The following is a 27,292-nucleotide window of genomic DNA, read 5'->3' on the forward strand; positions in this document are numbered from 1 at the left end:
AAAAGGTAACAGCTTTCTCATAATATCTAATGCCTGCTTGTAAAGGTGTAGTAGTAGCCTAGTTTGTGGCCAAATGTGCAGGTATCCTCACAAAGACACAAGTCTGGTAGCATTAAGGATGTGCGTTATCTAATTCTATATGTTATCTATGGAAATAAAGTTCTGGTTCAATGTAAGTCCCACTTGACCTAGGAGGATTGTCTGAGGCCATGCACTTAGATGAATGGGAGCAATATGGCAGTGATTCATCACCACCACAATGAATAACTGACATATTCACTGTGATCATAATAAGCTGGCTTGGCCGACTTAAAGTGAGCCATTCAACAAACTAGGTCACCTTGATTCAAAGATGACTATACCCACAATGGGACATGTATCATGATTTGCACCAACATTAGATAGACAGACTTTTTTTTCCACAATGGGAGACATTTCAAACCTGTGATCATCATGTACCCTCGTCATGTTTGAGGAGATGTGACAGGAGGAAGGGTTGATCATATTAAACCGCTGTGGACACACAAAATCAATAGACACACAACCACCCAGCATAATCAGAAATCAAATAGACTGTCAGATATTACGCTTTGCCTATAGACTGAATATCATCATGGTTCATCGACATAACTAACATTTGTTCCTGGTTGGATGGTGCATCCATACTGTAAATTATCACTACTATGAAAATAATGAAAGGTCATAGTCTGGAGGAACATTAACGATGGCTGCATTCCATTTAGGTGAGCTACTTCCACGGCTCTGGTATTGTGCATGCTCACGCACTGACATGGCTTACTGTGACACTTAATAGAATGAGCCATTGTTAACGTTATTGGTCACACCTGTGCTCAGTGGTGGACTCAGGATGTTCGAGGGGCAGGAGGAAAAAAAATAAAAAGGGCACCAGATGTATGCGGGGGGAAGCCAGCCTGCAAAAAGTCCTGATACATTGACGAAGAGAGGGCACTTCACCACATTTTGTCCACTGGAAGGGCACCCTAGAGGGCACTTAACTACCATAGGGGCATCCAAGAGGGCTCTTACGCTGCTTTTTTTTTCAAACACGGGGCACCACTACTAGTGATGTAAAAACATGAAAGTCCAACTTTTAGAGATCACATGGGAAAGAAGTTACATATAAAGAGAAATAATGGAAAGTCACTGCAGCTATTTGTTGAGAGACTATAAAGTGACTTAACATAATAAGTACAGTAGGTCTGGTATGTTTTTTAAAGCTCTCGTTGGACGAGTTGAAGTAGTTTTCAGACACTAGAACAGGCAGCTTTCTACCAACGTGAGTGTCCAAAACAGCCACCGTGTACACTAAATATTCTGTCTGTATCTTCTCTCCTCTTTAAATGACTGTACCTATTCACATTACCTGGCTTTAAATGTTTTCATTTGTAATGACAATAAGTTATTGCACTGTTCTATTTCAAACCTATTTGTGTAAAAGCCTGTCATGTTTCTCTTTTCACTGCATCTCGAAATAGGTTAAAAATGTAGGCTTATAGGGTACCACTCTAGTTTGATTCATGAAGCAATGTGCTGGATTAACATCAACAGCCGGTGGCAACAGCCCCCCTGTCACTTTCGTACATTTTTCTGCTTGACGATCCAATCCAGTTGATCTTGAACCCAAAAGCCCACTGGCTGAATTCTCCAGTTATGCAACAACCCTCAGGTAATGTCCCCTCTCTACTCGAGTGGAGAAATCACATCAAGAATGTCAATGCAAGCGCACCGTCCATATATAGAAACCTCTAACCTGTAAAGTGTCAGAAGCCATCACCCTCAAAGAGGTCGTTTGCTTTCAATCACTGCGGAATCTGACGAGCTGAATAATTTGAACACACAAGTCAACTGTTGGTGGTTTCTGAGAGACTTTTTTATCCAGTAATCATCTTCAAAGTTAAGAGGCAAGAAATTCCACTCGTTTCACTCAGCACACAAGGTTGAATTTTATTTTACATACAAAGGTAAGGGGACAGCAAAGGTCTAAGTAGAAAATGTTAAGGCGTTGTGTTTTCCTGCTGAAATGTACGCACACCAAAACTGACAGATTTATGAGGCCGAGTGGAAAAAAAAGAGACTTCGAACAGTTCGCCATTGCGGCAGAGGTGATTATTACGAACATGTTATAACAGTCAGCACCTTATATTTTACATCTCCCTCATTTTTTCCAAACAGAAAAAAAAATTTAACACAGGCGCATAATCAAAGGACAGTTCTTACATGATGTAGCACAAGTTTAAACTACTTCATACATATTTCCTTCTGTGCTGAATGAAGAATCACAGCAAACATTATCTTCTAAATTCATTACATTTCAGCTCTACAGTTGGTATCCTGTTACAGTAACGTATTGATCAATTGTAAATGTGATTCACATTATTGTATCTTCATTGTTCATGGTAGTAATACAGTTGCATTGTTTTGTTCGAGAACATACAAAGAATATTCCAAGTTTTAGTATCAGTTTCTGATGGATTATTTGGTAATAGCTGTACAAATATTAGTAAAAATGAATAACTTAATAGAGAACCAAGAAAAGAAGGCTTGGCTCTGTGACTTCCATTCAGTTATTAGTGAGGAATAAATCCTTCTGATATTGCGCACTGACTTCCAGAGAACTAAACCAAGCATTTGTGTTTTATGATCTTATCTGACCCTTCACAGGCAGCCGAATGTTTGCCACACGACAACAACAGCTTTCCCCAGCTACATCGCAAGCTCCTCTAGATTTGCTGCATGGCCCTCAGGTTGGGAGACACCTAGAAGACATCAAACAGATTAAGATTAGGAAAACAGATGTCACATGTTTATGATACTTGAATTTGGAAAATGAAATACAATGCCAGTAGTCAAACTTTTTACATTACTTACTGCAAAATCTGTGCCAGTGCATGCCTTGATATCCTCGGGAGTGAGCCCCTCCCACACTTCTATGAGAGTCAGGCCTGTTGTCTTATCTACATCAAACACAGCCTGGCGAAAAGAAACAGGGCAGAAAGATAGTGAGGGAAAGAAAATAAAGGATAAGATGTTAAGAGAGAGATAGCTAGGAGTTGGTGCCAAGACAAAATTAAGATTTCTTTAATAATACTATGATTCGTGGTCACAGATTAGGTTGTGGGAGAACTACAAGAGATGAAAAGCCTGACCAATAGAAATTTTTAAAAAAGTTTTCACATCTGTGCCACAGGCGAGGGCCAGAGTACCACTTCAGTGTCATTCAAAAATGACAAAATAGCTGCAATTACTGTATACTGGTGACAGATCCATGAGAGTGGGTCCTCAACTCTCTGGACCACTACACAGAAGTGAGCAATTACGCTTTAATTGGTGAACTACTTATAGCTGTTGAAACATCAAAGAAAATTAATTTCAATCACGTTAATCATGGAGTTGAAAAGTAAAACTTCGGGTAGCTGACAGTCACCTATCATTTATCCTGATGGGGTTGAAAATGGCAATGCGAGTCTCTGGTTTTTCTTCATACTGATCATACTTCATTTACACTTCAATAACATTATAAAGAAACAGGGGTATGTGCATATGCATTGTGAGGAGTTGTTCGCAATCTACACACATGCTCGAGCAAACTTTGATAAATCTGTTTCCAGGCTTGGTTTATGCACCAACCAGAGTGCGCATGTCTCATAATTGAAGCTCACAGAGATTTCAGCATCTCTAAAAGTAATGAAATGTTGTGTATGGCCAAAGGCATTGGTCTTGGAGGAGAGAGAAGAAGGTTAGGATGGGAGAAATAAGGGTAGGTATTATCGTGGATCATGATAAAAACATTCAGGATAATTTTATTGTCATGAATTAGGATGATTGTGAATATCCTCACATAAAAGACTTTAAAAAGCTGGCTAGCTTGCTAGCGTACAGTCCTATAAAGGTTTCCAGAATGTTTTGAATTGCCACAAAGGTAGAGCCTACCATGGCTGACAGCACAGCTTTTCCATGGTATTGCACATCAAAAAGTGGAAATGTAATCAACACCTCCAGTTTGCACTCCAGTCTTCATTAGCACAACATTTTCAGAGTTTTAAACATATATTGATGATTATCGGGATAATATCGTGAATTGCAATTATTTAGTCCAGGATGACGTTGTCCAGTGCCTTCAAGAAGGTGACAGCATTTTCTAAACTATCATGAAGATTCCTGTCATTCACACTAAGGGGCAAAGTACCAAAGAAAAGTAACGCTCCGTTTTCTGAAAAGGGCAACAAAAGAAAATCAATTTGACACAATGTTGCAACTTCAGGAAACAGAACTGTTATTACCTCTTTAAGCCTTCTTTTATGAGCTTAAATAACTATCTTTATTGTTTGAGCCATTTCTGTGTTTACAACACGAGTGATATATGTTGTTCTCTCAAATAGGCTCGCCATGAATGTCGACATTACCGGTGTTCCACAGTGTTCCACAGTGTTCAGGGACAGACTAATTGCATTACTCTCCCACCGCTCCTACAATTGTTTGCTTTATTTTTTCAAATCAATACTTAGTTGGGCGACAGACGCTATAGTTATAAACTGAAAGGGTCTGCTGCAGATAGCAGCAGCAGAGTCGCAGCACAGACTAGCAGGTCGCATTTTACTTATCACGTGACGAGAGGGAGGAGGGTTTTGGTGCGTTCCATTCACCTTGGGAGTTGGAGCTGGGAATGATGTCATACCCGAGTTGACAAGTCGGAAAACCAGTTCTAGCCAGGTTAGAGATTGTTAGCTATTGTTAACAATTCCAGGTGATTAACAATGCATTACACGGTATTTCATCATACAAACACTGAGGCAACATGTCCACAGATAGTGGACAGAACTGTATGCCATCTCGGATTTTGAGGTTGGCGTTAGTGAAGTGTGTCCAACTTTTTGAGTTGGAAATATGCCTTCAAGGGGTGTTAAAAGTGCGGACCAGGAACTAGGAAAAGCAAAAGCACCTATTTGGCAATATTTTGGATTCAAAACCAATACCAATAGGGAACATTATAACATGGATGGGAAAAGGAGTCGGTCACCTCGCTTACTCTTTACGTTGGTGGCTCAGTCCGAGCCAGTGTCGGTATTTGACGACTTGGGAATGAGACTCAGCGATCAACTACCTTTCTCCAGAATTACTGAATGGACATGCAAAAAAAAAAAAAGAAGCTGTGCAGCATTCAAAAGTTGATTAAGAATTTGAATGGGAAGTTTGTCATGTTCTCATTATGTGCTGTATAGATCTGAGGAACATACGACTCCAACACAACTAGTTAGGTAGGTGGTGTACATATAACACAGCTTATAGAATAACCCTTTAAAACTGAATATGGAGAAATACCGTATATCTATTTATGCACACAATGGGAAAAAAAGGACAGGCAAGGCACACAGAGCTGAGCTGGCTCCTGTTGCTTTCTCAGCAGGGACTGACAGTAAGCTGTAGTCACATCCAGGCAAAGCCCGTCAGGACTCTCAGCTCATTATGACCGCACACACAGTGACAGGGCAGGAGGCAGATATCTCACTCCAATATAGCAAGACAGATGGAATGTCACAGGGAACAGGGGTCTATGGATAACACAGCCCCCGACACGCATCTCTAATCGTGGCACATGTCACAAGTGATGAAGGAAAATTAAAGACTCGTCCAATATGCACCCAAGGCGGTCGATAGGGGTGCAACACTGGTGTGAGGATATAGCAGGTGCTATGTAATATCAACGTGAGCTCACAGTTTGACGTGCTCTTCTTTAAAATACACAAGACCGCGACATGAAATTGCCTGGGTAAGTAAACATTTAAAGCAATCAACTATTGACTGTCCTAGTTTCCAATATCACACCTACGACTGAATAACAAACTGTGCCACTACTTGCAAAGCAGCCTTTTTGTTGTGAAACTGTTGAGTCACCTTTCTCCACAGTCTTCAAAGTCACCACCATCATTAACCAGATTGATGCAAGCTAGTCATTAAGAAGCTGCTAGTCTGCCACATGTGTTGTCTGGCGAGAAGTGGGCTGAATGTCAGGCAAAAACAAAAAGCCACCACCACTCTGCCCACTTGATGCTTTCCACAAATGTCAATATAATGGAGTCAAAATTTACATTTTACCCTCAAACAAATAAGATTTAAAATTCGAGTATTAGGTTAATTACAGCAAGGAGCAGATTTTGAGATGTGTTCGGACAAAAACCTCACAGTAAGACCATAAAAGAATTTCAATTTGCTGGAATAATAACCGCTCCGATTATGAAAAATGCTACAGGTAACACTTTTCCGAGCCCATTATGATAATTGAATAATTCAGGAGTCATTCTGCTTCATTTGCAAATGAATAGGCGATTAGTTTTTGCTTAAATAATTCCCAAGAGAAGGGAAAATAGTGAAGTACTTAACATGTGCACCTTTGTCATGGCAGTAACTCATGGCAGTAACTCAAGCACCAAGGGCCATGGAAGTGATGTCCTTTACTCCCTGCACATATGATGAACCAAAAAATATCCCAATCCATCATCTCAGTGACAATGCTCCAAGCGAGCAAGCTCGTAAACAAGGGAACTGTGGTTAGTAGAGAAGAAATGGCAACGTAGTGTATGAAGCGGTCCAAACGTACAGAGAAACAGCAGAGACACTGCCTGAGGCAACAGGTTTCCTCCCACCCTGCATGGGTCTCAAATCACAGCAACATTATTTAGGACAACGCCTGAATCACCATCCCTCCTGGCCATCGCGAGCCAAGGAGGATGCTGTGCTTGTGAGAATATATTGTGTATGTCAGCATCTATGCATGTGCCTGTGTGGAAGGAAAATAACATGTTTATTGTTTGTTTGTTTGTTCTGGCAGGTTTGGAAGCCAAAATAAGAGTTGCTGCTCTAATTTTGTAAACAAATTGGAACAGAAATTTTAATCATGTAAAGAAAACAAACTGGAGAATAAATTGTGGATAACCATTAACAGGCTTATTAAAGGCCCCGTTTGGTTTATAGTCCATAATTTTTTACTGCTGGTTGTTTCCTCTGGTGATCACCACAATCTTTTCTCACACCCCACAAGTGATTGTAATCATGGTGTTGTTGGCTAATAAATAAACAAAAAGCTCCAATGATATGCCGCTGGGTGGTTCATCTAACCATGAGACGCTGCATAAAAAGGTTAAGCCAGCCATTAAGCCCAAATTGGTTTGTTGTCCAGTGTGGAAACACTGGCTGAGAGACTGCACGACACTTCTCCTGGTCTTAAGCCATAGTATTAGCTGGTAACCACATTCAGTTTCTATCTACCCCTCCATCCTGTATGATATGTGATACAATTGTCCTGGTAGTATTTCTTCAGGGAGCCTTGCATACTTCTTAATGGTTGCTTTTATTGTTACACGTTTCCTGACAATAACAGGTTATTGTTTCTTTATCACTGTCGTAGAGAAACACGGTAGCAGAGCACACAGTTCTCCTTTCAGATTTATCACCGACTAAATTATACCACAAGGACTCCGAAATCTGTCACAGGCAAGTTGAATCACACTGGCAATATGAGGGGAAATCATTTCTACTCAGTAAACTGTCTCATTGTGTGTCTTGTGTGTCTCTGTGTTGTCAGGTTTAAAAGGCCAATTTAAAGGTTTATGCTTTATCCATGTTTCACATTGCTTTTGGAAAATCAACTGGAAAAAAGGTATTACAGTATTTATATTATAAACACTACATGAACTACAATTAAACAGCTGTGAAACAAGTACAGCATAGTAAAATCTTCCAAGTCTGTTTGGGTGTTGATCCTCAAATATGGGGATCTGGGACTCAGGGGCAAAGAAAACTTGTTATTATTCAACAGTAAGGTTCAACACACTTGGATGATTGCTGACAAATCAGTATGCTTTTATCTTCCTTGTTAAAGATTTTATCTCTTTTGGCTCGTGTTTGATCAGATACCTGTCCTTAAGATGGATATCTATTGTCATCTGTGTTTTTTAGTTTGGGCCTGTTTATTTTGACTGACGTTCATGTATATGGAGCCGTTGTATTTTGTTTGGGCTTTGAAACCAATATTATGCCTCATGTAAATAGAACTAGTGAAGATGCTGTGAAAATGAAAAAGAAACTCTTCTAACTCGTCACTTAGGTTCCTCAAAGGAAGTTAATGGTGTCAGGTGGTTCGCAGTAATGGCAATATATGAGGAGATCCCCTGGGGGTAAATCGCAGTGTCTACCTTCCAATGAATTCAGACTTAACAAATACATTTCATGCACTTCTGGCATTGTCTCAAAGGTTTTTTTAGGTGTCTAGGCTGCACTTCTATTAGGTGCACCTGTCTGGCAGGGCAATCTTTACTCATACAATATTAAAAAGGGAAGAAAGGAGGCCTGAGGAAAATATAGATCAGGTATTTGAGATGAGCAAAATCTGACTCAGCAAAATCAGTACACTGTTATTTCATGGAATCATTTCATTATATTTTACAGATTTTCCCATAAAATTACAGAAATAGACTGTGAAATTACATGTCTAATGTAAAGTAACATGAAAAATCTGTAACTGAGTAACCCTAACCCATCAAAATTCAATTTGTAATTATTTTATATCTTATTTTACTGTAATCCGTTTTATTAAATTAGATGATTAGATTTGTGATAATTCAATTGACAATGTTCCAGTCTCACACAGTATGACATGGATTCATGGTTCCTCCATTTTCTCACAGCAAGTTTGCTAATGTGGGAATGAATGAACAGACAGTTATGGCAAACATGCCGTGACATCTTGTGTGGTCTTCGATCCGTTTTCTCCCCGATTCATATTTCGTCTTTCTATAGCGTGAATATGCAAAATGAGTATGCTGACATAGCTTTTTCACATCTGTTACAACTTAATTGACGTTCTTGCAAGCTACCAGCTAACAGTAATTCCTGAGTTGCTGCACTGATACTCCCATGAAATCACTATATTGTACTGGTATGACAGGGGAATAAGAAAAACATGTCAACATGACAACGACTTTATTGAAGCCAGACCTAGGGGTAACACAAAGCTGGCTTCTTCATATTGTTGCCAAGTATAAGTATTTTGGCAATACCTGAGAGGCTGACAAGCTGACAGTCATATGTCAGCATCTTTTGAAAGACTCAGTTTTCCATGTCCAAACTGAAGAAAGAGGCTGGCGTTGTGAAAGGAAGAGCCCTTTAAAATGTCAACATTTAGGGATGGATGTTTCCCGTTGTGTGGATGCAATGTGGAGAGAATTTGTTTTTCTTGCATTTATTCACATTGCAAAGAGACATCAGAAGAAAAAAGTAGATGAAGAGGGATGAAGAGGTCAGAAGATAAGTAAGGACGACGGAAAAAATAGGACGGAAACTGTGTGTTTGTAGAGATGGAGGGAAATGAGAAATGAGGTCATGAATGAAAGAATGTAAGAATTAAAGTCATTACAAAGAAAGTAAAGAGCCGGGGATGTCATAAGAGAAGAAAGCACTAATGGTTAGAGAGGGAGAAAAAACAGCTGGAGATGAAATGAGGAAGGTGGTAGCAGCGTTAGCAAGGCAGTAGAGAGAGCTTTAACCTTTATAAATATTGACAGAAATCTGCTGGCTGAGAAATGTTGTGCAATCACAACAAAAGCAATCTGAGCAGAAAAGAACAGACGGGAGCAAAAAAAAGAAGAAATAAAAGGCATGGACACACTGTCTGACTTTGCCCCTGACAGGTCATGTTTTCAATGGGCAAGTTCCAAAAGCAGCAACCACCAGAGGCTTACAGGGAATTGACCAAAGAACACGAGAACACAAAAACTGCATAAGCACCCAGCTCTGCTAGACCTCCCTCTGAACATTTTCTTCTTTACCTCCCCCACACTTTTTTTTTCAATCAGCATTTATACTCCCTCCTTTCTCCATTCCATCTAACTGCCCTTTGCCCTCCATCTTCACTTTTATTTACCTTTTCACCCTGGTACTTTTGCTTACCGTCTGCTTTTTTTAAATATCCCCTTTAAAAGAAATTTCCATCAATTTTGAACTACTATTCTGACAAGATAAGCTTTACCATATGATGGTCACTTAAGCCCCATTTACAATTGCAGAGTGAAAAAATGATAAAATACTGCTCCAACACAGCTCGACTCATTCTCCGGCTGTTTCCCCCCCCTTTCGCCATCTGTGCTACAAAGTATGACAACATATCGTTGTAAATGGGGGCCATATCTGACAGGTTAGCAAATGCTTTCACATTCTTCCATCACTCCATGCAGAATTCAAACTATGAGGAGCTGATGAAATTCAAAAAACAGAGCCAAAAACAGAGCTCTTCACGCACAAATGAAGGCGATGGAGATTTGCCTTCAGGCTAAGCTCCATAAGCTTTCAGGGGGAGATTGAGCATTAAGATTTCCAAAAGTACACAGTGCTCCAACTTTATAAAAATGTGGAAACAGCACCCATCACCTGCCAGTCAAAGGCCCTCAGGCTTTGTCCCAAATTCTCATGTAATACTGAAAAAGTGTGTCAACCAAGACTACGCAATGATACTTAAAATATCAGGGTCTATCTTATATAGATCCCCTACCACCTTGGAGCGTCTTGAACAGCTAAATGACCTCCTTCATTGGAGGACATGTCGATTAAAAATTAAGTTATGGGCAAGAGAGTTTCACCCAGTGAGCTGAGAACAGTGTGGCTCTGCTTTCTTGTGGCTTTCCAACACGGAAACATGAGAAATGGAGATCCATCATCTTGCCCTCCAAACAATCACACTCTGAAGTTGCGAAGCAGAACATTAATTCAGTGCGACTGTCCACGGACGTTAGTTCTCTGTGTTGTCATCCATACCACTCTGCTAGTAGCAGCATAGATTCTGCTCAGCCGCTCTGCTGGCCTTGCATCACTCTGGATTTGATGTCATTGTCCTCCAACGCATTGCAAGTGTAATAAACACTTCCATCCAGACTGAGATGCAACTGTAGAAATCTGAATTTGAATCACATTTCAAACAAATCACATGTTTTATGTGGTTTTTTTTTTTTGCTGTCCAGACTTCTTTAAATCCTAAAAAGCTGGATGCAATCTTGATATGCCAAGACCCAGACCTTGGCAGGCTGAACAAGCCTTGAGGCTCTCTGAGGCCAACTAGAGTCCAAAACTCAGACCACACCTGAAGTTAATGGCCTTTGAAAAACTGACCTCTGAAAACCTGTCTGCTAATTCAAAGGGTCCCCACGGATAACCAAGCCAGAAATAAACTCAATTATTCAGATACTCAAGCATACGATGAAACACAAAGAGAATTATATATCAAAACAATAGCCCTCCTCCTTCAGCTTGATGGCTTCCTTTAATATTGGTTTGACCTTACTGAACATTTGAGTTTACAGGGTCTGTCTGGCTTTTCACCAGACAGATCGAGAGACATAGTGCAGATCGGCCATAACTACGATCACTGCACAAGCGTCAACAACATTACAAGCATAACCCTGAAACAGGAATGGGTGTATCAACAAAAGTCATAAAGGGAAACCCAACCCCAACCATGAAATTAAAAAAAAAAACATGACAAAATCAATAAGCCTCCTTACAGAAATCAGCTGATTGAATTAGTGCTAATTGAATAAAAGTAATTTCCATCTACCCACGTCATCCGGCTGCAACATACCAATCTATCATTTGCAGTGAGAATGGTTTCGTATGTGGGCGAGTGTGAGGGAGATGTAATTGAGAGATACAGATACAATGTGTGTAACTTGTGTTTTCGTTGAGTTCCCTTATTGGTGACACATTCAGGGAACTGATTGGCTGCGATATAACAGGAATGCAAACTCACTGACTGCAAAAGTTATTACATTTTGGTTTCGGTTAATCACTCCTGACTGGAGGGTGAGAAATTGTACTACCTTGCAAGGTGAACTGCCAGCCCTGAATGGCTTAAAAAACTTAAGAAAGAGAGATTTTCAAATCACTATTTAAGAAACCAAAAAGCTAAAGCTATTTGTAGATGGGGAGAACTGCAGGGAAGGAATACTGACTGGTAATTTTAGCGAATGGGCGAAGGCTCGGTAACTGTATGTACTAGATCATTTTGGAATTAATTATCCATTCAATTAAAACAATACTAAATAAACTGCTTGTATAACGTTCTCTCTTGTCCCCCAGATTCATGTCTTTTACAGGCCGGGAGTACTGTGCAGACATAGCTTACTCAGTGGCACCATCGATGTAGCACCTATGAGTAATCAGCCTACGTTTATGACTAATGGCTCATCCATCCATTCATGCATGTGCCCATCCATCACATGAAGAAATGAACGCACCTTCTCTGTGATGATCCGATCCACACACTGCTTCCCTGTCAAAGGCAGGCTGCATACGTCCAATATCTTGTGTTTTCCCCCCTGAAAGAAAAGGGTAGCTGTTTAAAATACAGACGTAACTGGAGGCCAGTTCAGTCGGCTGAGCCTGTCAATCATCCCGAACAGTGGGTTAATTCTTTTAGGGATGCAGCTTAAATTTTAATATATTCAGGCATGCAACTGGTTATCTACACTCATCCCATTCACAAAGGAGACACAGCAAATATTTCATGTGGGTGTGCCTCAGTTTATCCGTAAGTCATCTTTTAGAAAAACGCACGTCCAAATGCCTGTGACGCTCCCTGAGAAACACACATCATACATCACACAGCCCCCTATCCCATCAAGAATGAAAACAGGCTTCAGGGCTGTAAATGTATGCTCACCTGCTGCACCATCTGGACTATAGCTGGGCACCAGACAGGCTCCCATTAGCAAAAAACAGCATGCTTCTATGAATACAGAATGCTACGTCGCCCTTGCATCATATCAGTCTGTAGTTTCCAAACATAAACCAATTCAGTTGGATTGCCCATTGCTATTGTCAGAAGCCCTGTGGGGTTATTCATCTCTAGCTGCAGCACCAGTCTGACTAATCAGCTCTTCCTGATACACTGAGTTCATTTCCAGACTTGTATTCAAATTAGCCAAAGATGAACGAACAGGAGATGGTTTGTGTGGAAAATCTCATCCGGATGAGCTGACGCTCTGTAGTAAATAGGTATCTGAAGCAATCCATTAACAGAATTATCCTTGATCAGTCATAACACTGACACTCATTATTGCTGTAAGCAGATTCAAGGTATACTCGTGAACACAGGAAAAGAAAATTGTCAATTAAATGCAACCTGGTTCTCTGAGAAAGGGAATGATTGGTTTGGGGTAATTTGTAAAGGAAATGTTGGTTAGAATATAGTTAAAGCACACACACAATCTTACATATATACACACCTTAGCTGAGTGCTCCATGGTGACCACCACCTTGGTTCCAGCGCTAGCCACCAAATCCATGGCTCCTCCCATTCCCTTCACCATCTTACCCTAACAATAGAAGATAAAAATAGATTGAGGTTTTAGTTAGAAGAGGTGCTGCCGTCCATGACGCAACACCTTACATTATAACACAATCCAATCCAAAACTGCCATTAAATAAGGCCTTAAAAATTAAAGTTCAATGTACAAGAGATAAACAGAACCATACAAAATACCAGTAAACAAAAGCATTAAGAAAAGTTGGGAGAAAATGAAAAACTTAGAAAAATGTGGTAAGATTACAGTTGGATCACAACAAAGTTTACACAATGGTCCATCCCAAAATATCAACCCGGGTCCTATTTTAGTATTTCAATCATTATTCTTACTGTATGGGCTACTAGAACATATTACGTCTCAGCTTAATTGATAAGACATTAAAAGTGCAAAATGGAGCGCACAGGTCATAAACAATTCCAGTTTGACAAACCTTAACCACCTATTTTTAGGTGAGAAGGAAGGTGAACATACCTATTATCCATTAAAATAATCCAGTGCACTGCAAAACAGCTTTTAATAGGAACCATTTCTGTGGTGGAAAGTAGCTCAAATGAAAACGGCTGGCAGCCTGTTCTGAGGATTAAACAGTGTAGCAGGGAGGTTGTTTCTGGAAAGGCATGGGTCCATATATTTTTTTTTTTTTTAAATGTAATTTTTCTATGTTGTGAGCACCACAAAACTAAATTATCACCGCTATGTACTGGTGTGCTGGCAGAAATGTCACAGACAGATAACTGGAAACCTGAGCAAATTAAACTTAAGTTATCTGCACAAATACATACCAATGGAGGTGAGGGAGAAAATATGCCTTCAGTAATTGTGTGAACAAAACCTTAAGTGTATGGGCTCTTGTACATTTACAGCAACTGCATTCTGAGTGTATATTTAATGGTCAAAGGTATTGAAGGTTGTACAGGACTTCAGCATTCAGTATCCAGACAAATTTAGTACCATCATAAGAGAAATCGTGCTTTTGCTGTCTACACATGGCTTTCACAGCCGTATATTTAAGGAAAAACGATGGGTGTAAAACTATGTTTACTGCCAGATCTCAGAAACAATAACACTGCACTAAAGACAGAATTAAATGTGTTAAATATGATTGTAGCCCACAATTTCTTTTATACACCACAATCCCTACAATTCACGGATATCCAGGCACCACTGTCTCTTATTTAGGCAGAACAACAAAATAATAATGGCCAAGAAATGAGAAGAGCAGAGAGCAAGCAGCAAAGCATCTGCACCTAGGCAAACTTCAAACAGGAGGCACCCCTTTAGTGTTCATTTCTCCTTATCTTAATGAGTTTCTTGGATTATATGGTTAACCTTTGGCCTAAATGTTCCAATGTAGATACACAGTGCAGTAGCTCAGTATGCAAATAAAATTAAAGTTTTTATCAAATGTTTAAAAGAAAATCACAGTGAGTTATATTTCATTCAGAAATAAGAAAAATAAATATTATTAAAAAATCAAAAGAATTATATAATAATACATATTATATAATTATTATATATATTATAAGAAATCTGAAAGATCATCACAACAGCAGAACTGCCAGCTGGGTGAAATATTGGCTTCTAGTCCCTCATTGTTACCAATGAAGACGGTTTTCCAAATAAGGAAGCCTGACATGCAGATATGGCCACAGGGTGACGGCTGAGTAACCGAATTAAAATCCCATTTGCTCATCAATCATGTGAAGAGCCTGCTTTGCTCTCTGCTCGATAACCAGAGGATATATATGCCAAGTGTGGTGCATCATAAGGATACTGTTTGCCTCCGGGGAGGCCAGCTGGGTGGAGAAGATATCAACAGGGAGCGGAAGGAGGGCTTGGAGGGGGTGGGGAGGGGTAGAGGAAGTGGAGAAAAGCACAGACTGGCACTGGGAGAGGCTGCGTTTAATTTCATATACTTAAAAAAAACAATTGAAAGAGGCCTACTAGAACAGCTCACAAAACATCCTTGAATTAAGCCACAACAATGTATGCTACAAAATAGTCAATAAATAATATTCATTTTGACATTAAGCCTTCAAACAAGTCTCTCCTCCTTTGTCTCTTTCCATTTCATTCAACACAAACTGACTCCTAAGATGATACTATAAAAGGAAACTGTCCTTTTTTATATGATCAATGTTAATGCACTTTCTGACAGTCAAAGGGATAGGTGGTGTGTGCAGAGGCCCTAGGGGGATAACACTGTCTGATCTGATAGTAGCAAGTCTGGATTTACAGCTGTGTGAGCCAGACACCTGCTTATATACTCCACACAGAAAGGCTGCTGTTAATCAAAGAGGGCATCATTTTTTTTTATTATTTAACATCCCTGTTAAATTTCTAGTCTGGTTATGATCAATGAAAGAGTCAAATTACAAAATGTTTCACTGCGGGGCAATGAAACTTCTATGGGAACCTCCCTTTACTACAAAAATAAATTGGTTGTATGTTTCTGGCAACTGAAAATACAGGCATCGTGTGACTGAAATTGTAATAGGCCATTCATTTTTTTAATGAATGCTTCCTAGGAAATGAAATGATGTGGCTACAGTGCCTGTGTTGCATCTCAGTGACAGCAGCCAAGCATAGAGGAACAACAATCCAGCTTGTGTGTGTGCGCGTTTGTGCATGGGCCAGATGTCTCACTAATGGTTATGACCTTGTTATATAGAAAACACTATTGCAAATTACATTGCTGTGGAGACTTATAGACAGGTATGGGCTCTGTTGCTCACTGAGTACTGTTGTGACCTAAATTGTTGGAAGGATTGGCATTTGCTGCCTCTGATTTAAAGCTCTGCATGCGGTTATCTAAACTTCCTTTGATCTAAGCTGCTCGATGCAGGAAAATTCACACTTATCTTGTGTGACTTAGAGCAAATGTATTAAATGGTACAATGGCACAAGCTAATAACTATTCCATCCGACAAACTAAAGTGATTTTATTCAACCCAATCAAGCCTTACCTTTTGGTTGTCTGTTACGACTTGTTTTGTCTGACTCGGTTTGGTTGCAAGGCTTCTGTAAACCTAGTCACTTGCAACAGGCAGCAAAAGATTGAATCTTTTCTTTTCCAGATTAAAAAGAATATTATTTTGCTAAATGGATAGTTTCATGGATTTCATAGTATCTGGCTTTAGGCCAGCAGAACCCACAGGAAGACACTTAAAACAGAAAAACTATATTGTCAGAACAATATCCGTGGAGAGAAATATCCTCCGCCAAAGTCACCAACAAGAGCTTGAGTAATTTAGTCATTTAATTAACACAGCTTTGATGATATTAACTTTGCTGGTCTGATTGAAGCCCCACAGGTTTTTAATTTCCTTGCCACTCTGACTGTGTCCATTTGCCTGCTATAATCTCAGCACCATGGGGGCAACAGGACACCTGACAATGTGTATCTAGACACATTTCATTAGCAAAAACACATACAAACATGAAATTAAGCTGTAAGGCGTCTCTCTCTGTGCAGAGACAACTTTTATTCAACTGCTGAACACAATAGGACACATGCATACTGTTTAACTGTTGTTTTGTTATATAATGTATTACAAAACACCTAAGTCTATTTAACTGCAGAAACGACAGTAAGTATGATAATTTAAAGAAACATTTATGCTAATTTTGTAGTTATTTATTTCGCTGCTTCACATTAGAGCCAGTACTGAGACAAATCTCCTTGCTCTAGTTTCCACAGATAGCCCCTTAATTCCAAGAAAATGCCATTTTACTTGTTTTTTAACTGGCATATTGAACTCTCTTTCGAAATTAATCCTTGCCAGCGGCAGCTATACAGTAGCGGTAGCCTACCCATATGCTAATTGAATTGACATGAGAGAAGATGTAAGCGATGGCACATCCGTTCATATAATGGCTTTTAAAGCGAGAGATAATATGGAGGACTGCGGGTGGCAGCATCAGCAGTGCAGAACCCAGATAACACAGAACTTCTTACGTTAAAGCTCTGCTAGGATGACACTTATCAGAACATGCAAGAGCAGAGACACAGTCGGTCTCACTTGAACAACAAGGTTTTTCTCAGCGCGCCACAAATGGCACATATCTACAGCTATTATATAAGGCTTTTAAAGCATTTTAGGAGTAAGAATGCAAAGCAGTGAATCTACACATACAAAAGTTAGCCTTTATGTCCAGGAAAACAGGGTTGACCATCCATTATTGGTTAAAGGATGGATTCAGTAGCCAGTTGTGAATATGATGCACAGTGGGACCGGTCTTCCAAAATATGCTACTGATGCACTATTGCACTAGGAAAAAATCATGGGAAGCATCCTTTAACCTGCACTGTATTTCTTTTACTAAGCATAGGGGGTTGCTTGCAATTTTTTTTTGTGTGTTGCCATGACGACAGAATACGATTTCCTCACTTGTTGTGCAAGTGTTCACTTTCCAGTCAGTGGCACAAACACCACTGAAAATGACCCCCTTTACAATCCAAGAGTTCCCACTTACCAACTGGCTTCCTTTCTCTCCCCCACAAATTCTCTGACAATCTCCGCTGTCTGATACAAATGGCTCTCTATTTAATAACATAGCGACGGACCGCCACGAGCCTTCGTTACCCAGACAACTAATGGCAAGAATCAACAGGGAGAGATGGGATTGACAAGAGGACAATGGACGTGAGTTCAAAGTAACTGAAAGACTGTTTACCGTGTATAATTGGGGAATAAAGTGTAATCCATCACTAGAAATTACAATGAACATTTTCTCTCCCAACAATGACCAAATATCTTGATATTAATTTGAACTTGCAATATTTCTGTAATTGATTCCGACGCTTCAGATTGTTGCAACTGGGCGAGCCCAAGTGTAAACCCACCGTGACGACGTCAACCGTTGTTTGTTCGAATACCATTTTAAAGCCATGAGTTTGGCATCATGAGAATATGGCATTTTTAAAAGAGAGGGTGGAGCTGGGGAGAATATTCTGATTAGATTTGACTAAGACCAAGGACATGCTGTGTTAGCAGCTTGTCAATCACAAGGTTGCCACATCCTAAAGCATTCCCTGCTATATCATCTATTTTACTTTGTGCCATAATTTACCAAATGAACATAATGCAATATTAAGGAAGACTTGATACTAACGCTTGAGACAATAAACTTATTTGTTAACTGTTTACTGATGTAATAAATCAAGTGAGAAGTATGGTGATTTTCTCGCGTACAATCTGAATTATGTTTGAAAACAGGGGAGTTGCTCCCTGCTGGCCAATAGAAAGAATGCAGGTTTAAGGCACTTGCTTGTTGACTAGATCGTAGTTTCTTTTAAACAAAGTGTTAATGTCGGAAACATCAGGTGACCCAGGGTGCCTGGAATGATCAGTAGAGCTTCACCTCAGTCACATACACGGGAGAACAGAAGTTTAACATTTCAGACACTGAGAGGTATGCATTGCTACAACCACCTAACAGGGCATCTTTAACTGATGATAACCTGGCAACCATGTACAGGTAAATCTGTTTATGATACAGAAGGGAAACGAGTAAAGTTCTGAGAAAAAAACCCCTACGCCCTTAAGCAGCTCCTTCATTAAAGCTGCCATTAGGCCTTATCATGAACACTTGAGCTAGTAACTGCATTTTAATAGTCAGTAGCTCGAGCTATTGCAGCACTTAAGCTGCAGTTATAGCAAGCCTCCAGGGGTGTGGGATATATGGCTGATGTAGCGCTTGTTTTTCTGAAGACGATCAAACTGAATTCTGTTTATATATACACACACATCATGGTATTTGTGTTGACATGATACATGTCTATTATTTTAGTCAAATTAAATATGATCAGTGTTCTTTCATTGACAATAGCTGTTTATCTGGTAATGCCTCAGGTTTGAAGGTAAAACTTAAACTAAAATTAAAAAATGAAACTATAGCACTGCTCAGGAAGCAAAATTCAAGTCAATAAAAGTCTGACTCTATGGCTCTGCTTTTACAAAATGTGTGTAGCTTGCTGTGAGAACATCAGTGTCTGCATCTCCTGTGAACTGCTGGGTGCAAAACCCCTCACGATTAGGGCAGCGTGACAAAGCTCCAACAGCTAAATGATAAAATAGCACACTAAATCCAAAATGCCACCCTTTATTCTATTATCCCGGTCTCTCCATCTATTGTTTTTCCAGATGTTTCAGCCTGAGTGGAGATGTAAAAGCATTTCAAAGCCCTCAACTGGAAAATGTTCATCTGCATTTTGCATATTAAAAGCGCTCAAAATCAACATAATCACGCTGAGAGTACTGCATCCCCGACTCCTACGTACACCATTTCCAATTTCACGCTATGTACCCATCTTTAGATAGTGAATAATTTTCATTATCACAGAAGGTGGGAAATGTAATTCTCTTCATATATCCTTTCAAAAGAGGGGACAATGAAGATTGAAGCGTAGGTGAGGATGGAGGTGTGTGCGCCTGTGTTGCTGCATCATTTTTGCTGCTCACCCTGTCCAATTTGAGACTGGGCAGACAAGATAAACTCCCAGCTTCTAAATAACAGCTCCACTAAAGGCCTTCAATAACTGCAGAACGTACTTAATCAAGCAACGGTTAATTGGCAATTACCATGGACAAACAAGTACAACGTACTTGGTAAAGAGAAAATAAATTGTGTTGCAAAAGATGCCTAGATCACCATCAATGACGGTATTATTTGTACAGTGCATGCTTACATGATTTATATATATTATGTTTAAATTAAGCTGGGTGTAAATATCTTTGCACTGTGTGTCTGAATCCACTCGGCTGCTTCAGGAGACACATCTATGAAATACACTGGCTGAAACAACCTTGCATGTACACTTCAGTCAAGCAGAAAACAGCTATGTACCGTGGGGCATTCTGGTTGAGCTCTCCCACATTGTGAACAGGCTTTTAATGGGTTCTTGACCTTAGTAATCACTGAGGAGAACCACGGCCACTGTGATCTTAAGACCAATTGACCTGATGAGACATCTCGCAATAATGTTTTCCACCCATTATACTGTGGCACTCGCATACACGTTCCTCCCCACACACCACGACCTCCTGACAAGTATTTCCCTGTGCTCTTGAATAACAACAACCAAGGCCGCACTTCTCTTAATCTGATTCAACCAGGATATCTCCTTTTTTGAGAAATGTTTTCGGAGACCATTCCTAAAATGATCATAGGATAACAAAGTCTGAACTGACTACAGATAAATAATATACCTCAAGAGACCTTGAAGATCTTTTCAACTTAAAATTTCAACAAGGGAATATGAGGATCTTTGACTGATTTTTTATGTCGCCTAGTCCTCGCATTTAAGCGGTGCTTTTGAGGGGATATAATGGTATAATGATTGAGATAGATCATAGTCTTTACATATCACAATGTTATCTTAAGAACTGGGCACCTGTTCAATTCATACTCCAAACAAATAGGGAGCAGTATATCTCCAGAGTTACCACTAACTGTTGCTATCTGTAACTGCCGTTAGTCAGCTTTGTTAGCCATGTAGATAGTGGTCCAATTAGCTGACTGGAGTATATACGCACTGTGAGCTCATATGGCTAACACAGGAGCGCTGGACTGGGGCTAGCTGGTTAGCATGCTAGCTTCAGTAGATGTCTCTGCGACACAATACATTGACATCTTTGGGATTTCTTCAGATGCTGTGGTTTTTAATGTTTTAAAGTCAGTTTGTTAAATATCGCACCTTTAAGGCCATCGCCCCGAGTAGAGCTAAAAAAACAATTAACAGGAAATGTATTTTTCAGGCAGAAATGTGAAACATGATTTGCTAATGTACTTTGTATTATGTTAGCAAACTGAATGCCTGAGGGTTTTGAACTGTTGGTTGGCCAAAAACAATTTGAAGATGTTACTATTGACTTTTGAAAAGATTTTTAACTATTTTATGACAAAATGATTCATGGAGAAAATATTTTAACGAGGATGAAGATCGCTGTTACTTACAGCACTAATTCAAAGTTTCCTTTGATATTTTTCTCGGTTGATTCCAAAGCCTCATGTCAACTGCATTACCGACTGACATTCAAATAAATATTGAAATTATTTCACTGACATTCAATCAGAGGAAATATCAAGTATTATAGGGTGGGAAATTAGCAACAGCCACCAGTCAAATGCTTGTAAAATATCACAGTGGGACTTCAGGCACAAAATAATGATTTACTAATGAGTGGCTGGTGAATTTGAACTTTTATCTTTCAGTGGCTGGCAGATGTTCACATATTAAAGTTTATTTCCTACCCTGAAATAACACTAATGTAACTTGATCACTCAGAGTTTCTGAGTGTAGAAGTAGAAAAATGTACATGTAAAATATACATATATGTGTATCATGCACAGCAACAGCACTATAAGCTTCATATAACCTGAGCCTGAAACTATTACAATCTTCACGAAGCAGCATTTGGAGCATTTGTACCGACATTTCTGTGATGACCACCAGTAGAACTTGAAAACAAGGTTAATAGACTTGTACCAACAAACTTACTGGGATCATCCAGTTGGCTAGGTCTCCATGTTTTGACACCTGCATTGCTCCCAGCATTGTCAGGTTGATGTGACCCCTACAGTGAATGACACAAAAGAAAAAGACAGCTGTCAACTTCGGAGTCAGTTCAACTGGTGAAGTTCACTCATCAAAAATAAAATAAAAAATACACTTGATACAACTTGATAAGACAGATTCATACAACAAAACAAATGTCCTCACAATAATAACCATCTTCACATCTCTGCTGTTTTCTTGACAGCAGAACTTGTCATAAGCAAATGGCTGTGAACAATGTTTAATCTTCAACCCTTCTGATCTACTTTTTATAAAAAATGTAAGATGTATTTTGCATAGTTCCTCTGTGGTTAGTGTTAATGTCTTATCTGCTCCAGCTGCCACATTACATATTACATATACCAGTCAGCCACAACATTAAAAGGACAAAGGGCTGAAGTGATTAACATTGATCATCTCTTTACAATGCACTGTTCTGCTGAGAAACCTTGTGTCCTGACATTCATGCAGAGGTTGCTTTGACACATACTCCCCACCTACACATTGTTGCACACCAACTACAACACCTCATGGCAAAAGCCCCCACCAGTATGACAATATACCCCGACACACTGCAAAAACAGTTCAGGAACCACTCAAGGAGCACAAAAATTTGCCTTAAGTTGTTGACCTTGCCAGTTCCCAGTCCCCAGTCCCCAGACCCCAACCCGGTGCCAGCATCACAGGACACAGCCAGAGTTTCTGTGTCAATGACCGACGGATGAGAGCTTTGTGGTGGCACAAGGGGGACCTACACAATATTATGCAGGTGGTTTTAAAGTTGATTGATGTATAAATTATGTATAAATGCTGATTGATCTATAAATGTACTGTATTAGCAGAACAAGTTTTTCATTTCCTCTCTCGATTAATGTGTGCTCCAGTGTACTGAGAGCAATTTCTTTTCCTCCGAAATGGTTCAACATCCTAAATGAGGTATCCAACAAGTTGCAGTTCGGGGCACTGTTAGGATGCTTACAGTTGCATAGATTAAAACAGGATCTTACATGTGGCAAAAGATAGCCGGTGTGAGACCACATATGAACAAAGCCTTAGACTTAAAAAGTGATACAATTTTGCAATAAAGAAGTACACATCCAAATGCTATCCTAGTACAAGAAGAAGCTAGTGTGGTATTTGAGGTAACATGGCTCACGATCCACCACCACCATATGTTGTGTTATTCTTTCTCAGCGATTCTGGGCTCTCAACTGTTTTCGCACAACAGCAGACACACATACGCAGCACACACACACACATAGTGTCAGCGTGTTTCCGTTTTGGCCCCACCGGTGTGACTGGACAGCGCTATTTATGAGCACTATTGGATTTCCACTGGGTGGACAAACAGAACTGATGCTGCAGGGAGTGCGGGTGGGCAATCTCAGACAGCCGGCAAATCAATAAAAACCAGGGACCTTGGGAATATTGGCAGGGCGGCTGTCTAGTTGTACCGGTGACAGAAGGCATTTTCTTAATATTCAGTGTCATGTCCTGTGGTCAAGTGCTGCCAAATGGTTTTAGCTGGCTTATCGTGCAAGTGAAAACCTATTGAATTAAGAGAAAGCTCCCAAAGAAAAATCAAGGAAGTGTGTTAGCTGTTTTGATTTTCTTGCATCAACTGTGACTCATGGCATTATGAAAATTATTTTTAAGCATTAACAAGCAGCCTGAATAAAAATGCAGAAATGTCAGGCATTTATAACTTCAGACAGCAAACATGATTTCAAAGCTTCAAAGCTGTGTTCTGGCCTTACCCTCGAATCATGGCAAATGACTCATCACTGGAGAAGTAGGCAGCCCCAGGGAGCACAGTGACAGTCTCCTTCCCTGCAGAGTTAGAATGTTAGATTTTTGGCCAAAATAATATATTTGGATTATTTTAGTGTAGCAATAAACTTTGTTAACAGCAAACTTGTTTTAAAAGAAACATAGTTTACAGATAAATATAATCACAGAGAGGGTAAATGAAAAAAACAGAAACAGAAAAATTAATGAGAAGATGTTGGTGTGGATAAAGTATTGACATAATTGAAGTTATCACGATAAACGTATGTTAACTATATATCGTACATATCTTATTGCGCATATCTTTAGATTTATCAGATTAACAAAATTTAAGTTGTTAGGCACAGCACCTAAGAATTTTTTGACATTTTATTTTTTGTTTATGACTTCCAACAAGGAAGTTATCTTTTCAGCCCTGTCGGTTTCTTGAATCCAAATAAAAATCCAGATCTAGTGGATTTAAATATGTTTTATGCAATGATGATTTCTGCTTGATTGAATTAAAGGGGACTGTTGGGCCTTGGCTGAGGTATGAACACGAATAAGTGCCATTCTAGTTTTTATTTATGTTTTATTTATTAAGAATATTTTAATATGTATTTCACATTCCCTTTCCTTATTGTGCTATCATGTTATCATTATATCAGTAGAATGAATAAATGTTCAATGATCATTACCGATCCATTTCATTAAGCATTCTTCTAATGCAAGAAATCAGTCCAATTTAGCCAGAAAGCTCTCTTCTAAGTTAGACTGGCGTTTCCACAGATTTAAATCTTTTAAATTTATATACCTTCCTATTGGGAGGTATTGATTAGAATAACCCCTCACCAGCGTTAATCAGGTCTGCATCCACCGCATCGTCAGTGGGGTATGGGCCCTACACGGAGAGAAATGAAGATAAACAAGAATGTGCACACAGGTGGGCAGTGACACATACACTCCCACGTCACTCAGCCTGACCAGCCATGATCTTTCAAGGGAGAGACAGACACAACCACATTTTTCTGATTAGATGAGACATTGATTTTCCTTGTGTTCAACAAAAGGAGCAAACCTTGTGGCCAGAGAGGAGAGGAGAGGAGAGGAGAGGAGAGGAGAGGAGAGGATCTCTTATAAACTGGTACTCATTATTAAAAGACACTTTGACAAATAAGGCTTTAGCAAAGGCGCCTACATTCTCCTGTCAACACAACTGATTGGGAAGTCATTCCATAGCAGCGTCAGCAGCCTTTGTTGAAGGCTCAGCCAGCAAATAATAATTGTAAGAAAGGAAAATGGAAGAGAAATTGTCAAACTGACACAATTTGTTACATAACAAACCCAGCACACTTCCAAATGAAGACCCTAACTAGGAATGATACCGCTAAAATGAATGGCTATTCATCTTGCTACAAACTCAGAGGCACAATTCAGTTCAAAAACGTTGACTGCTGCTTGAAACGACCGTCAGAGAATATGCTGCTCGTTAGCTTCTATAGTTGAGATTCAAAGCACTGAAATCTGAGGGGGAAGAAAGCTCTCTTCAGGCGTCTTACCAGTCCCAAAATTCCATTTTCACTTTGGAGGTGGACAGTAATGTCTGGTTTTATAAAGTTGCTGGCCAGCATGGGGATACCAATACCAAGGTTGGCTGATTGGCACTTGGTTAAAGATAGTTACAGCTACATTTGTAATCATGCAGTGGAAATCAGGCATTAAGGTGAGGAGAAACATATACAGCATAATGTTGAAATGTGGCTAACAGAGACTACCATACACTACATAGCCTTTTTGTTTTTTTGTTACATTGAATGTTGTTTTCAATAAAAATGTTTTGTTAACTTTTATAGGCGAGTTGTTTTTGTTTTCTAGAATAATGAGCGATGTTCCTAATGTACAGCTCAAGGTGCAACGCATTTTCGTGACATTTAAATATGCAATGTAATTATTCAAGAATGTAGTTGTTTTAAATGGCTATTACAATATATGCAATACTTTTTTGGACAACAATATTTTTTCTGCTAAAATGTCAGGAAAATTAGTGGTAAGGAACATCCATTTTTGGCTATGCTTAAATCTGCAGAACTTTAAATTCTTAACCTTTCAAAGATACCAAATGTGTCAGACTGAATTATAGGGTAATGCAAATAAGTAAAAAAAAAAAAATCAGTGGTTAATCACAGATCACCCACTAAAAAACTGGCTGCTTTCATCAGGAAGGATGAATGCTATCACAATAGCTTGTAAACATGAAATGTTAAGTATAATAAAAGTATGTGTGAAATTAGCCAGTGCAATCAACTGGTTCAAAGGCTACAATTATTCATTACGTGTTGGAAAGGAAAGGAAACAAAGGCACAGCTTTCTTTCTTTTCTGTGGCTATGGACTGACACCTTGTTTGGTTTTAGTTGTGATAATTATAGCACACATTTATATGACGTTTTCTTATAAAAGGATACCATACATCCCATTCTCAAACTCCAGAGCAGCCCGGCGAATGATTCTTTCACGAACAATATCCGAGTCCTTCTTTGGTTTGGGCTTCGCGTCTTGGCTTTTCTTTACTGTTCGTTTCTGGAACCATACAGAGATACATGAAGAACAGGGAAACAGCATGTTGAGAGGCTATTTCTGGCCAAGTACAAGGACACATATGGATAAGAGATGGTGATGGAAATGTTAAATCCTCTTACAATGGCTAAGTCAGAAAGGGTTTAACTCTACACTTTATTGTTATAGGATTAATCACTTATCGTTTTTATTAATTGAACCAATAAGTGAATGGAACATGATTTGTGATAATCCAGAAAACACAGATACAAAATGTATAATCTCTTTATTTCTGCAAGCTCTGAAAGGTATTGTGTTGTACCTCAATCCTTTTCTCGTAGCTGGCTCCCTGGACAACCCTGTGGACGTAGACGCTGGGTATGTGAATGTCCTCTTCAGCGAAGGTCCCAACATCCACCACCTCCTCCACCTACACACAGACACAGAATGATCAGCTACGCCTTCACCTGGAAAATGTCTCGAAAACCTTGAGATTAAAGCTCAGATAAGGAAATCACGAGCTGATGGAACCATGACATCAGGAAATAACCTCTGCCTACACAGCTATGACATTTAACAGATTAAGTGATAGAGACCAGCAGATTTTCATGCCATTCTGCAGGTTAATTTCCAAATATTACATCGATTTATAGGCTGTGGGGTATTTTTTAAAAAGGAATTCAGCAGTCTTTTTAATTTGTTTGATATTAAATCCCAGACTGAGCTGCAAAAGACAGATGGTGCTGTGAGGGCAATATAAATGTGTGTTGTCGCATGTTATTTTTGTTTGGTTCGTCTTCACTTTGTCGTTAAGATTGTGGGTCTTTATTTGTTGATGCCCAAGTGTATACTGTATATTGACAATTCTAAATAAAATCTTGATGGTGACGCACAGGCAGACACTTCTCCAAATATGACCTCAAATCCTCCTACTGTCACATCTTTCACAGGAAAAAGAGGGTAAATATTTTTGGAAGAAGGCGTTACATTTAATTTTTTTTAGCAACTCTGTCTGTGTACCCAAAGCCAGCTTGGCTGAAA

The 27,292-nt window shown here is 39.4% G+C and overlaps 1 protein-coding gene across 1 annotated transcript in view; it reads right to left on the reverse strand.

The window, feature by feature from the left end:
* Nucleotides 1-1,939: 1,939 nt before the first annotated feature.
* oxct1a (3-oxoacid CoA transferase 1a) overlaps nucleotides 1,940-27,292 on the reverse strand; it is a 46,201-nt gene continuing 20,848 nt past the window's right edge. The window contains exons 8-17 of the mRNA XM_084360972.1: nucleotides 26,574-26,681; nucleotides 26,161-26,275; nucleotides 25,257-25,351; nucleotides 24,550-24,598; nucleotides 23,688-23,760; nucleotides 21,874-21,949; nucleotides 13,290-13,379; nucleotides 12,300-12,380; nucleotides 2,890-2,991; nucleotides 1,940-2,777 (exon numbers count right to left, since the gene is read on the reverse strand). Of these exons, the coding sequence (XP_084217098.1) occupies nucleotides 2,742-2,777; nucleotides 2,890-2,991; nucleotides 12,300-12,380; nucleotides 13,290-13,379; nucleotides 21,874-21,949; nucleotides 23,688-23,760; nucleotides 24,550-24,598; nucleotides 25,257-25,351; nucleotides 26,161-26,275; nucleotides 26,574-26,681 (825 nt within the window). The 3' untranslated portion in view covers nucleotides 1,940-2,741. The remainder of the gene's footprint in view (nucleotides 2,778-2,889; nucleotides 2,992-12,299; nucleotides 12,381-13,289; nucleotides 13,380-21,873; nucleotides 21,950-23,687; nucleotides 23,761-24,549; nucleotides 24,599-25,256; nucleotides 25,352-26,160; nucleotides 26,276-26,573; nucleotides 26,682-27,292) is intronic.

The sequence above is a fragment of the Pagrus pagrus genome (assembly GCF_965226575.1).
Source record: "Pagrus pagrus genome assembly, chromosome: 8".
In the NCBI taxonomy this organism is placed as follows: Eukaryota; Metazoa; Chordata; class Actinopteri; order Spariformes; family Sparidae; genus Pagrus; species Pagrus pagrus.